Source organism: Tachypleus tridentatus, chromosome 6, assembly GCF_004210375.1.
Source record: "Tachypleus tridentatus isolate NWPU-2018 chromosome 6, ASM421037v1, whole genome shotgun sequence".
Lineage (NCBI taxonomy): Eukaryota > Metazoa > Arthropoda > Merostomata > Xiphosura > Limulidae > Tachypleus > Tachypleus tridentatus.
In genome coordinates, this window is record NC_134830.1 from 159,451,330 (window position 1) to 159,465,586 (window position 14,257).

The window sequence follows — 14,257 nt, forward strand, 5'->3', positions numbered from 1 at the left end:
GACTTGTGTAACTACTGACATTTTTAAAAAGGCTTAAATTCAATAATCTCGTGTCCGTTTTTCTTTATTTAAAAGTGCAAAAAACGCACATGATCTTTAAAGATCGTGAACTTAAGAGATGTAGACATTTCTAATTAAATAATAATAATTAAAAAAAACAACTCCAAGAAAATTGAAAAGAAAAGAACTGAAATTATAAAATCAACAAATTTTGATAACTTTATTTCACTTATGCAATATCAATTAATCAATTATGAATATCATTATACATCTGTATTTCTAATTAATTAATCTCCGTCATTATGACTAAAGTCATTATACTTTTGTGTTTCTAATTAATTAATTTCCTTCATTATGACTAATGTCATTATACATCTGTGTTTCTAATTAATTAATTTCCTTCATTATGACTAATGTCATTATACATCTGTATTTCTAATTAATTAATCTCCGTCATTATGACTAAAGTCATTATACTTTTGTGTTTCTAATTAATTAATTTCCTTCATTATGACTAATGTCATTATACATCTGTGTTTCTAATTAATTAATTTCCTTCATTATGACTAATGTCATTATACTTTTGTGTTTCTAATTAATTAATCTCCGTCATTATGACTAAATTCATTATACTTTTGTGTTTCTAATTAATTAATTTCCTTCATTATGACTAATGTCATTATACATCTGTATTTCTAATTAATTAATTTCCTTCATTATGACTAATGTCATTATACTTCTGTATTTCTAATTAATTAATTTCCTTTATTATGAAATAACATTATTATACTCTTGTATTTTTAAGTAATCAATCTTTCTTATTATGACTAATGCCATCATAAACCTGCAGTTTTAATTAATCAATTTCCCCATTATGACTAATGTCATCACAGCCATACGGTTTTAGTTAATCAATATACATCGACTATGATTAATCTCACCTATTATTTGACAATTTGGGCCGATTGTCATCAAACTTGACTTGTTTCTATAGAGGGGATCAGCTGCCAGATCTTATCCCCATGCCTTCCACGTGCGTCGTGAAACTACTGGTATATTTCTTCACGTTTCGTTACCAATACAGTAATTTTATATCATTCACTTTAAGGGTGTGGCGTTTCATTGTACTTGAAATGATACGTTACAAAATGCTACGTATTTAAAAATACTCAAAATTGTATAACTCAAACTAGATGAAGTTCGAACAACTTTCAGCAAAGAAACGTTCCACAAACGTACACAGAGTAACATTTTTGAAAGACTTTTTTAATGTACGAAATCAAAACAACTGAATAATTTACTAGAAAATACATTTACGAACTTTTCTTCCAACGTAGTGAACGAGGCGTCAATTCATAGTTCGAAATATGCAAAATAATGTGTTCAAAATTATCAACTGATCAAAGACTATAGCATTATAAAAATATTTATTACAAATGATATGATGGTAAAACTCAAATTAAGTTCCTTAGTGTTTCGAACAAAACATTCCAGGTTCAAAATAGAGAGAGAAACAAACGTAAAAATTCTACTTCAAGAAAGTGGGTGGCTAGCCACCCTCTTTTTGTATGGTTAAAAATTATTTGTCACATTTTCATAATTTTTAAACAGTTTAAAAAGCGAAATGGCTAGCCACCTCTTCCCTGAATCCGCCACTGGGAAGTTGTATGTAGATTTTAAAATATGGTGTGTGTGTATGTTTTCTTGCAGCAAAGCCACATCGGGCTATTTGCTCAGATCACCGAGGGAATCGAACCCCTGATTTTAGCGTTGTAAATCCGTAGACATAGCGCTGTACTAGCGGGGGCTTGAAATACGGATAAGAAATTTTATGGAAGCTTTAGATCTGTCGTTAGCAAGAGAGTGGAGAACTTATATAATGTAAGACACCACAAAAACACAATTAGAAAATATATTCTTTAAGTAAAAATATACCACATTTTATATTGTTTTTCTCTTATCGTTTAAGAAAATATGGAAATATTTTTTTACGAATATTTCAACAGAGAACAACGTCCCGCAAACAATTGGAATCAAAATATAAAGATTTAATTCATCTCATAATTAGTGATTAAATATTTAAAAGTTAGCTAATGAACCATTCTTGTTGTTGTTGTTTACGAACTTGACGGACATCGAAATATTAAAACTCTGGTCTGATCTTCATCTCGGAACTCTTCAGGTGAAAATGAGAAGTGTTCCTGAAGTGGTACCAAACTATTCCTGCATAACTTTCGTTCGAGACTTTTCCACCAGGTTGGTAAATGCCATTTAAGTTGCTATTTAAACAGCTTTTAAACCACCAACCACCCCTATACTTTTCGGCACAGTTATGAGAATGCCGCTGGTCATTGTCCATGTCTATTGTGGAGAAGAAAAACCCACTGTGGTAGGAAAGAGAGTCTCCTAAACACGCATGAAAACAACATTATATTAATATTCATTTATCGCCAAGTAAGGAACATTGCTGAACAATGTTTTACGCTAGTGTTTCGATAGCCATTGAAGTTTTAACGGTGATGGAATAAAAAACAATACAAATAATTCCATTCTTAATGAATCTACGTTGTCATCTTACTGTCAGTTGAAGTTAAATCTTTATAGTTCAAAAATAGCTGATTACACGTCGAGTCATGTGTGGCTTGATTTGTTTTGAATTTTGTGCAAATTACACGAGAAAAATCTCAGATAGCTGTCCCTAATTTAACAGTGAAAGACTAGAGGGAAGTCATCACCCCCCACCGCCAACTCTTGGAATACTTAGCGAATAATGGGATTCACCGTCACTTATAACGCCCCCGCGTTTGCAAAGGGGATTTGGGACGAGGATTGAAACCTGTGACCTGTAGATTGAGAGTCGAGCACCATACTCACCAGTCCATGGCCTGGACGTTACTCACCAGTCCATGCCAGGCCATGACTAGTTACAAACAAGCTTCCTTTTGTCCATCATCTGCTCTTGCTAAGATCTTAAAGTAACTAACACAAAACTGCCGTAAGAGAATGTGATGAACAGCTCTGGTGTTATTCTCACCTGATGGAATAGCAGAATATGACAGTCACACCTATAGCGCACCAAAGGCCTCAAAATACGGTAGTATATCTTATAAAATATCATACATTAGTTGTATCACGCATGCTCAAGATACATACCAACACAGTGCGAAGACGTGAAATGTAGTATATAAAAAACGTAGAGTGAAACATGTTACCTTGCAGATCCTCATTTACCAAATTTTATTTTCACATTGAATGGACAAAGTAAACTCGTATATTTCTCAGAGAGTTAGTAAACATATTTAATCAAGTGTTAAATTTTCATTTTGCAAGTCTGATGCTAGTTCGAAAACATTCCAATACATTTATTGCTAAAACAGCGACATCTCGGTGATTATGTTATAGTAAAAACTTCATTCGAATTAAAGAAAAAAATATTCCTTATTCTTAAGAAGAGAAAAGAAACAAATATACAAAGAAAGAATTTTGTTGATGTGACAAACAGTGGTATCCAGAGTATCACTTAAAACTCGTGCGGGCAGTGTTTGTTTGAAATATATGGGCTGTAAAGTAACAATACGTTACAGCACTACACTGCCGTCTACGTATTTTCAGTTGGCATCGATTATGGGCGGTTTTATTTTATTTTAGGGAGAGCAGTATTGGCATTATTATCAAAAGTAATTTTCTATAAGAGAACCGAATAGAAATATGTCCACGATACACTTGCAAGTTAATTACGTTTTATCTGGTAATAAGTTATTTTGTTGCGCATGTAATTCACCACTGCATTGTTGCACATGTAATCCGCCCGTTTTTTTTTTAATTTCGCGCAAAGATGTAAGAGAGCTATCTGCGCTAGCCGTTCCTGATTTGGTAGTGTAAGGTTAGAGGGAAGGCAGCTAGTCATCACCACTGTCGACTCTTGGACGACTCTCTTACCAACGAATAGTGGGATTGACCATCACATTATGACGCCCCACGGCTGAAAGGGTGAGTATGTTTGGTCTAATGGAGATTCGAATCTGCAGCCCTCAGATTGCAACTCCCTAGCTACCTGGCCATGCTGGGCGTAATCCACCACTATTTCAGTACATTCGCATTGGTAAAATGAGAAAAACGTCATAACATGCGGGGAAAAACAAATGTTACCCATGTTGGCTACAGCGTCCGCAAGAGCTACAAATGATAATTCTATGAAGATAAGGAGGGAGTACGACCCCCACAAAGTATGGCATTTTTAAATTTCAAATGGATAAATTCCTAGAATATACAGTAATGTAGACTGAAGTGGTCCTTAAACTATTAACTAGTTGTAATCTGCTCCATAAGAAGTAGACCCGGGGGGCAACCCCCCTGCTTATTACGCATATGATGAACCTCTTACCAGCAGTTCCATCGTACGACCCAATAGTCATGTTGTAAAGATCCCTCTCGCTTCGGACGAGAAAGTTCTGGTACCTGGCATGTTTTCTGTCACCGTTAAAAGCTTCCATATCTATTCTTAAAATAACGTTTTCTTTACTGGTTAAAACAAATATAAGTTCGTTACCTGTAATAGAAAAACTAAGCATCAGTTAAACTGTTATTAAAACTAAGATTAGTACGTTATACATTCAAATGTGTTATTTTAGGCTACTGAACATTACGATGAGTAAAAATACAACCCAAAACATCATGATTTAAATATATATTTTACATATAGCACACTTCCTGAATTATTATTTGTTTGTTGTTAGGGGAAAGCTGCGACCATTGCAGGGATCGTGCCACGAGTTTTAACGTTATAGGCCCTCAAGCTTATCACTGAGCTATTGGAAAGAGGTTTATTTATTGTATATGTACATATAAAATAAACCACTTAATACTTATGGTGACAAGCTTTGTTAAATCTTCAATTTGGTAACGTTGATATTGATAACGTTCTTGGACGTAAACCCAGTAACACTGCAACAGATTAGGCCTAATTATCAGATCTATAGGGTGTCCCGTAAGTCCCTACCCATTCATATATATTATGTATCCAGTGAATCTGTGTGCTGTCCCTCATTCTCGCTGCATAATATTATGCGACGCCATGTTCTGTGAGACATGTTCCTCAACATGGGCTTACATCGGCCATATTTCTCTGAAGAAAAAGAAACAAATTTATAATGCATGCGTAATTGAATATAACATATGGATGGGTAGGAACTTACGGGTCACACTGTATATGTAAATATAAGTAAATATATAATCACAAAAATATGTAATCTGTTGGTGCGAAAATATATAATGTCTCTACACTTTCCAACTTAGTAGTAGTACTATTTTACCTCCAAATATTTCTGAGGTAGTAATGTAAGAGTGTTACACGTTTTCGGGTAATCTCAAAGTTATAAGGGTTTCGAACCATATCCACTTGATATTTTAAGAAATAAAGTTAGAATTATTCCAGTTTCACATTACCTTTATTAAAAAGAGAATTAAGTTCGTGATCGTTTCAAACCTGGTTAGCTTCATTTTAGATAAATATCTCTAAGGAATTATTATTGAAATTCAAGTCTTATCACTTGTGTCGTTTTAGTTTAACTTAGATGTGTAAAAATGAGAAACATTGTTTGTTTTGAATTTCACGCAAAGCTACACGAGGGCTATCTGTGCGATTCGTCCCTAATTTAGCAGTGTAAGACTAGAGGGAAGGCAGCCAGCCACCACTACCCACCGTCAACTCTTGGGCTACTCTTTATCACCAATGAAAGGTAGGGTTCACCATCACATTATATTGCTTCAACGGCTGAAATGGTATGTTTGATGTAGTGGAGATTCGAACCCGCGACCCTCAGATTGCGAGTAAAGCGTCCTAACCATGCCGGAACGTTAGATCTCTGATGGACCATCTTTTGTCGTAAAGGTTTCTCGTTTACCAATTCTTCCAAACTTCGTAAACATCTTACACATTGCACTGTTCTGGATTCTGTTTCTGACGTGAAATAACCATCTGGACCAATAGTTGACACATACTTATCAAGTGGTGTTAGTTCATGAAGAACACGCATCTTTACCATAAACAATGGAAAAGTGTCATTGATGGATAAGCTTATATAGCGAGCAAGCTGATGTGGCTCTTAATGATTGGATGAATGACAACCATTAACAAAGGAAGCTGATCTCTTACATTGTCAGCAACTATACTGTTAGTGGGGTGGCAGGCATAGTTTGGACAGATTTCTATGTGTAGGGGTGGCAGGCATAGTTTGGACAGATTTCTGTGTGTAGGGGTGGGTGGACAGATTTCTATGTGTAGGGGTGGCAGGCATAGTTTGGACAGATTTCTATGTTGGCAGGCATAGTTTGGACAGATTTCTATGTGTAGGGGTGGCAGGCATAGTTTGGACAGATTTCTATGTGTAGGGGTGGCAGGCATAGTTTGGACAGATTTCTGTGTGTAGGGGTGGCAGGCATAGTTTGGACAGATTTCTATGTGTAGGGGTGGCAGGCATAGTTTGGACAGATTTCTGTGTGTAGGGGTGGCAGGCATAGTTTGGACAGATTTCTGTGTGTGGTGGCAGGCATAGTTTGGACAGATTTCTATGTGTAGGGGTGGCAGGCATAGTTTGGACAGATGGAGGCATAGTTTGGACAGATTTCTGTGTGTTGTGGTGGCAGGCATAGTTTGGACAGATTTCTATGTGTAGGGGTGGCAGGCATAGTTTGGACAGACTTCTGTGTGTAGGGGTGGCAGGCATACTGGACAGATTTCTGTGTGTAGGGGGCAGGCATAGTTTGGACAGATTTCTATGTGTAGGGGTGGCAGGCATAGTTTGGACAGATTTCTGTGTGTAGGGGTGGCAGGCATAGTTTGGACAGATTTCTGTGTGTAGGGGTGGCAGGCATAGTTTGGACAGATTTCTGTGTGTAGGGGTGGCAGGCATAGTTTGGACAGATTTCTGTGTGTAGGGGTGGCAGGCATAGTTTGGACAGATTTCTGTGTGTTATCTAATCGACATTCTAATGTCGATGTTGTGAAACATAAATTAAATAAATCAACAACCGATTAACTTTATCATTAGCTATATACACTTATAGAATTCAGTTAAATTCAAATACTTAGAAACCATCCATGTATTTTTAGATGAGAATTTTCAGAGAAACGAAAGGGGGAACATCCATGAAATTTTTAAAAGTATACTGCAAAATAAAATATGAAACACGTTTCTAACAGTGTATAGTTCATTCTTTAAAAAGAAGATATTCACAGTGTCCCCTAACTTAACAATTGAAATATTCTTGAAAATGTAGTACGTTTGATAAAGTTAACCAGTGTAACATTAGCCTACCTAACCAAAACTCTCCTGTAAGATTTCCAAAACCGTGTTTGTATTGTTTCCAAGGTTGGTAGAAATCTTGTCTGGGTTCAATGTCATCTCTCCTCTGGATTACCTGGGAGAAAATGTGAAAGTAAAAACTTTCAATCTGCAGTTCCACTTTTTGTCACTAGTGGTTTGTTTTGTATGATGTTACCCCTCAACAAAACAGTTGTTTTATTTCATGGTCAGTACTTAATATTACTTTCCGATCAAACTAAACTAGGTACTTTGATAAAATCTGAAAATAAGTCTGGTTAACAAGTGTAGTTACTTAAAGATACTTTTTATAATGTTGTTACTTATGAATATCAGACTACGTTGTACCATTAGGTGGGTACCCTCACTATAACGATATTTTCGGCCATAAACCTAATAATTTTTGATGAAGATCGGCCCGCTTAGTGGTGGTTTTGTTTTTAAGTTGCACAAAGCTATATGAGGGCTTTCTGCGCTAGCCGTTTATAATTTAGCAGTAATAAACTACAAGAAATGCAGCTAGTCTACATCACCCACTGCCAACTATTGGGCTACTCTTTTATCAAAGAATAGTGGGATTAATAGTAATATTATAATGCCACCATGGTTTAAAGAGCAAACGCATTCAGCGTGATGGGGATTCGAACCTGCGAGCCGCAGATGGATTCAGAAGGTCTAACTACCAGTTCACATAAATTTTTACGTTGGTCCTATATTTATATACTAATAAAAATGTGAAACAATCTCTGTAATAAAAACAACTATAATAATAACAAATAAAACTATACATTTTAAACTTTTAATCATTACTATTAATTAACATTAATGAGATTAGAGTACAAGCTCTATCCTCTAACACATTTTTTCTTATTTAGCGAGTATATTCAATTAGTTAACCTGTTTTAACATAAAAGCCAATCTTAAACCAAAGGATAATATAAGGAAACTTGACCTCTAGGGTGGGAAGTCATGGCTAAAGTACTGTGACTAAAGATGTAGCAACACAGCGGTATATTACGAGTATCATATCCTGAAGCCATGATACGATTATATCGATAGATCGTCTGATACGATTTATGTATTTTCATGAAATTTGTCAAGCTTTAAGCAAATATAGTAAATCTTTTGTATAGAAAACATCATAATTTCTAATAAAGTGCTTTGCCCATAAAGTAATCTTTTAGTGCACGAAGTCAAAGTAGTCACTACTCTGAGTGTAAAGCGATTTTCATGTTAACATTACATTTTTTTCTCTATCTGCACAATTAACATATTTCTTTTGTATAATCTCTAAAACCCCAACATAAGTTTCCAGCTTTTTTTCAATAAACCTTCACATTTATAATCTTAATTTAATGTGAAGTCGGTCAGTTTGACCAGCCCCGTAGCCACCATAAAATAAACCAAAATTATCCTTTCTAGAATTAATTCAAATCATAGCAGAAAACTACATTTCATTACACAAAATAATTTGAAACTTTTAATGTTACACATCTGTTTCTAATTAAATTTTATTGTCAAAACTGTCAAATTTTGTAACAAACCCATGGCAAGCCTTTGGTATCTATACACGTTTCCTATCAGTCCTAATTGTGACAAAATCATGATGAAGTTCATTTATGATACCTAAGTTACAATCGGCATTAATATTTGGAACTAAAATAGTTTAAGTTACCCAATAAGTAACAGAATGTTCAATTAGTTCTTTATCTTTTTCTAAACGTTAGTAAGATTGTAATTCAGAGAATTGTATTGACTAAAACGTTATGTCATCTTGCAATAAATGTTCCGTGTTTTCAAGCATCTTGAGCATGAACTGTTTATTTTTATGTTAGTCATTTTCGAAAAAAACGACTCCCTTTTCTGTCCTATACTATGAAATATATTTAAAAGGCAAGAGACAATGAGAAACATTCATACAATGGATCAATACGACTACGGTCTCTTACCGTCCACCCCCCTCCGTCCGTTGTCATGTCACAAAAAACTTTGACAGGTTTGTTGTAGTACTGGGGCCAAATCCAATATACCCCGCTTTCATAGAAACCCTGCTGTCTTAAATCATTACAATCTTCAGGCTTGCAGTTGACACTTGGGTGGTCCAGAGAGAAACCAACCGTGTCCATATAACTAGCAAACAGTCCTTCGTAAACAACAAATAACAGTAGTATCATTATTATCGAGTCTGAAGTGTTATACTTGACTTTCGTTCATTTGTCGCAGCATTAGACATCGCTGGGAATTTATAACTTGCCCATATCTCTCTGAAATAGGTTAATAGCTTATGAAGTGGTTTACTAACACGATGTTTATACTGTAATCTTAAAATCGCCGTTAGTTCAAAGTATAAGTACGTTATGAAACGTACCAAGTGAAGAAAGTTTAGCACAAAATACTTTACATCAGTAGGATCCCTTAAAAATTATTCGTATCAGGTAAAGAAATATAATAAGTCGTAAGCATTTCAAATATGTAATTTTCACTTTAACTTATAAATCTGCGGGTGTTCAACAGAGGGCGCTGTTAGCTACTGTAAAGATTCCGAGATCGTGCCTCGAAAAATTGTCAAAATAAGAAAGACATAATTGGATTGTTAATATACTGTAATTTACGTATGATTTTAAAACAGATTTATGCTGCAGACTTCATAGACAGCAGCGCTCCTGGTATCCAATAAACACACACTAGTGGAATTCACATAACTTGTAGCATGTGCCAACATCAAACATTTCCCTAATTTTCAAAAGTATGTAATACTATATAGTTAATACTATACGAACCAAAAAAGATGAAATGCAGTGTCAATATGCAACGTGAAATTAATTTAATATTAGCAAAGTTATTTGGCAGCCAAATTATCTGGCTTAATATATTTTGTTTGTGCCATTTCTATCCAAACATACAACAACTGGTTATTATGTAACGTACACTCTAACTTACTCTCATATAGTGCAAAATAAAAATACTTTAAATTACTATTTTTAATTTCTTACAAATTTTACCAGAACCAAAAAACATGTTACCTCAAAATATCAAGTTATCTATCAAATTCTTTTCTACACCTTCTTTGATTGGTTTGGATGACCCGCAAAGCTACACGAGGGCTGTCTGCATTAGACATTCATAATTTAGCAGTGTAAGACTAGACGGAAAGCAGCTAGTCACCACTAGCCATCGCCAACACTTGGGCTACTCTTTTACAAGTGAATAGAGGATTGATCGTCATATTATAATGTCCCCACGGCTGAAAGGGCGAGCATATTCGGTGTGACTGGAATTCGAACCCGTGGCCCCCCGTATTACGACTTGAGTGCCTTAGCCACCTGGCCTACTACTCTGGTGTGGATCTATGATACTGCCGGACTCCTCAGTATAAACTGCGAGCCGCCACACCCCCTTGCCTCACTGAGATCGCCCCTGGTCACAATCACTTACTGGGTAAACAATGGGATTAATCGTAACATCATGACGCTCTCAAAGCTGAAAAGTTGAGCGGTACGAGTATTCGAACCTGCGACCCTCGGATTGGGAGTCGAGCGTCCTACCCACGTGGCCATGCCGAATACCATCTTTGAATACACGAATGCGGGACAGTAGAAATCATTGACAGAACGTTGACACCTCTAGTTTGTAAACACTCAAACGGCCATGATTATTTTTCGAGTGGGTACTGATAACCTCCGAGACAGGAAGGGCAAACTCTAACTGCCTCATTTATTTAAGACAATTTTCGTCACACCAAAGACGATAAGGGTTGGCATTTGATATCAATCGTTTTTAAAACGCAAACACTTAAGCATTCAAAATACACTACGTTTCATCATAAAGTACTTTCATCCTGGCAGCCAAAAAATATAACGTTTTCCTCACTTGATTGGCTAGCAAGTGTTTATGGGAAACGTTTTTACAAGAGCTCTCCAGGACAATCGTCTTCAGTTTCTAATATATTTTTAAAAAATTTCATTCAGAGCGCGAGAAGCTTCGCTGACCAGTCTCTCTCACTCTCTGTAACTTTGGGTAAAACTTAAAACACAATATTCCAGTAAACACCAAATGTATTCAAAAACCAGGTACAAAACTGTAGTCTATACTATGTAAAAACTACACTGACAAACACAACACTAACACTATTTATAAAATACAATGCAACAACTGCCACGACTTCTATATTAAAGAAACAAGCAGAAAAATGTAAACTAGATTCAAAGAACACAAAACACCTTCATACGTTTTGAACACTGCAAATCTAATAAAAACAACATAACCATAGAAAACATCCAGATATTAAGTAGGGAAACAAATACAAACAAACGCAAAATCAAAAAAGCCCTACTTATACAACAGGTAAAACAAACATCAAACCAATAAACTTGTACTAATTTTAACCCTACATCTAACTGCAACGCCCCTATTAGCCCATATCCGTTTACACTCTCGTTCTTAAGACATGTACCCGGCACCGGTCAGTTGCAAACTTTCTTTAAGCTGAAAATGGCCTAAGAAGGTCAAAACTTTGTTCCCTGCTTTGTTAGTACAAGTGTTAATCATACAAGCCGTCCTGAGATATACTGATATATTACAGTTTATGGTTTGTTTTCGATACTCCGGAACAGCTACATTAGGCATTCTTAACTTTGAACTGTCAATAAAGAGAAAATAGCTAGTCAATAGAGTTCACCGTAAAACCATTTGCACACCGTGTTGTTCAGCTATTTCAGAAATTAAACATAATATTCTTAAGAGGGCAAAAGGATGTTGTTCAAGAGAAGGTGGTGCCATCTATGGACAAGAACTGGTACTAATCAGATGTAACACATTCTTGACGTGTTTAATATTATACTAGAATGATGATTGTTGAGATTGTAAGTGAGAAGTGGCAGCAACATGAATGTGATTTCTGCTTAAAGTTTTATCAACATTAAGGCAATAAGAGCGAATTACAAAATTATAAAAGGAGAATAGACTCGAAATTTAAAACATTACTACTAATAAATTCAAGGTAATGCATGTGGGTTATCATAATTTGGATAGTAATAACAGTGTTATGGCAGAAAACAATCTTGATGTAATGGTTAATCAGTCTCTTAAGCCATCCAAGCAATGTGATGTCACTTGTGGCAAGACAAAGAGGATTTTAGATTGTATCTAAAAACGTATTGAATACAAGTCTGAAGAGGTTGTAATTTCATTGTATTGATCACTAGTTAGGCTATATTTGGAGTACTTTCTTCAACCTTGGGCTTCTTACCAATATCTCTGAAGTTGTTTTCTTGAGAAAAAGAAGAGTTAAAACGGATCTCGTTGAGGTGTTTAAGATTGTTAAGGAGTGTTAGTGTTGATGCACCATTTTTTGGTTTTTAATACCTAATAGTGAGAATGTTAAGACTAGGGTGCACAATTACAAATTTTGGCAAGGTAAGAGTCATCTTCACCCAAGACAGTCTTATTTTTCTAATAAGTTGCCTTTAGATGTTGTAGAGTTTGTAAATTTAAACGAGTTTAAAGAGAATGCTTGATAATTATATGAATGATGGAATGAATCTTATAGTTTTGAGGTTGTTTTTTAAATAGGTTTAGTTTAGTGGATGGGATAAGCTAGATGGGCCAACAGATCCATTGTTATCCCTAAATATTACCTTATCTTATGATATACTTTATCTTGTCTTGCAGTTTCATTTCAGTATATTTGTAACATAAAACTAATACATATATTACTATTACTAGTGGATAACAGTCATAAATGCTTTTGTGAATGGTGAATATACCAGTAAAATATAGAAAAATAAAAAAATATTTTCAGTACCACTTCAATGTAAGAGGGAGGAACACATCCCCTGCATATATTATGCCTGTGACAGTGACCAGTTTTATATTTCTCATGATGTTAGTGACAATTTACTTCAAAACATTTGTAAAATTAAACATATTTAAGTTGCCATGATAAGTTAGTTTGTTTTAATGATCCCGTATAAATTAACAAATATTAAAAACCGAAAGTGGATTAACAATATCCTAAAACAGTAAACAAACTACAATATTTTGAAAATCTACAAATGTTTCTTTAAATAAATATTTTTACATTACTTTTCAAAACAGAGTAATTTTTCAATCGTTTACAATATTTTCTATTGATTATCTATACTTTGCTCTAACGTGGAACACTTCCAAGTACACGTGCCATGGAGAAGTGGTACATGCAATGGTGTTATATAGTTTACAAGTTCAGAAGCACTTTGTTTCACTAATTAATGAAATGAAGAACTAATACTGGAAAGTTTTTTTTTTGTTTTGTTTTTCTAATGCAGGATATTTCATACATTTAGAAAATGTCAGGAAATAAGAGTTTCTCCTGCACCACAATTAGTTCATAGTTAAAACAATTAATTTTAACAACAAAATGTTAGAACACAAACCTGAAAATATTTTAACAGAAATTTGTAAGTTTATTAAATGGTACTGTTATTTTACAAAGTTTAGATGAACATTAATTCTTATGTGTATATATATTTTTCTTCTTTTTTCTTTACTTTGAACAGCAGTCACCTTCCCACAACCATCTGCAAGCAGAGAATTGTGATATAAATATGAAGCATTGTGGGCTTGAGCACCCACATCTTGCTCTCCTAATTTCTATTTCTATCTCTTTGATTATTTTATTATTTAATTATTTTTCATGTGAGACTGGCAAATGGAGGTTAAGATAGATAAATGGTGTATCCCCACTGTGATGTAGGTCCTACCTCTTCAGCCATCTCCAAAACCTTTTATATCCTACATTACATCTTATACCCAGGTGATCCTTTCAATTGACACAACGTTTTTGACTTCTGTTTGGGATTCAAGATAAAAAAGTTTCTTAGCTGTTAACATCTTTTACAAACCAACAACAAAAGCATGGAATAACTTTCAAAGAAAACAATTACCTGGTGTTTTAA

General features: G+C 34.8%; 2 protein-coding genes across 5 annotated transcripts in view; both read right to left on the reverse strand.

The window, feature by feature from the left end:
* The window catches only part of LOC143254266 (rap1 GTPase-activating protein 1-like), a 191,988-nt gene that overhangs the window by 81,974 nt on the left and 95,757 nt on the right, over positions 1 to 14,257 (reverse strand). The gene's annotated exons all lie outside the window — the stretch shown is intronic.
* On the reverse strand, positions 1,246 to 9,554 carry LOC143254264 (techylectin-5B-like). 2 transcript variants are annotated; one of them, XM_076509147.1, is made up of 4 exons: positions 9,272 to 9,554; positions 7,317 to 7,419; positions 4,385 to 4,495; positions 1,246 to 2,406 (listed from the first exon to the last, which is right to left on the reverse strand). In XM_076509147.1, exons 1-4 carry the CDS (start codon positions 9,494 to 9,496, stop codon positions 2,144 to 2,146), a joined length of 702 nt encoding a protein of 233 aa, XP_076365262.1. In that variant the 5' UTR covers positions 9,497 to 9,554; the 3' UTR covers positions 1,246 to 2,143. The 2 variants fall into 2 exon arrangements, with proteins under 2 accessions (XP_076365262.1, XP_076365261.1); XM_076509146.1 differs by having other exon boundaries at positions 4,385 to 4,549; positions 9,272 to 9,552.

Excerpts from the sequence above, each read along its gene's own strand:
- LOC143254264 (XM_076509146.1), bottom strand. The coding sequence starts at position 9,496 with ATGATACTACTGTTATTTGTTGTTTACGAAGGACTGTTTGCTAGTTAT. Across the intron at positions 7,420-9,271 it reads CGGACGGAGGGGGGTGGACG|GTAATCCAGAGGAGAGATGA; the intron begins GTAAGAGACCGT and ends ATTTTCTCCCAG. Across the intron at positions 4,550-7,316 it reads TACAGGAGAGTTTTGGTTAG|GTAACGAACTTATATTTGTT; the intron begins GTAGGCTAATGT and ends TTTCTATTACAG.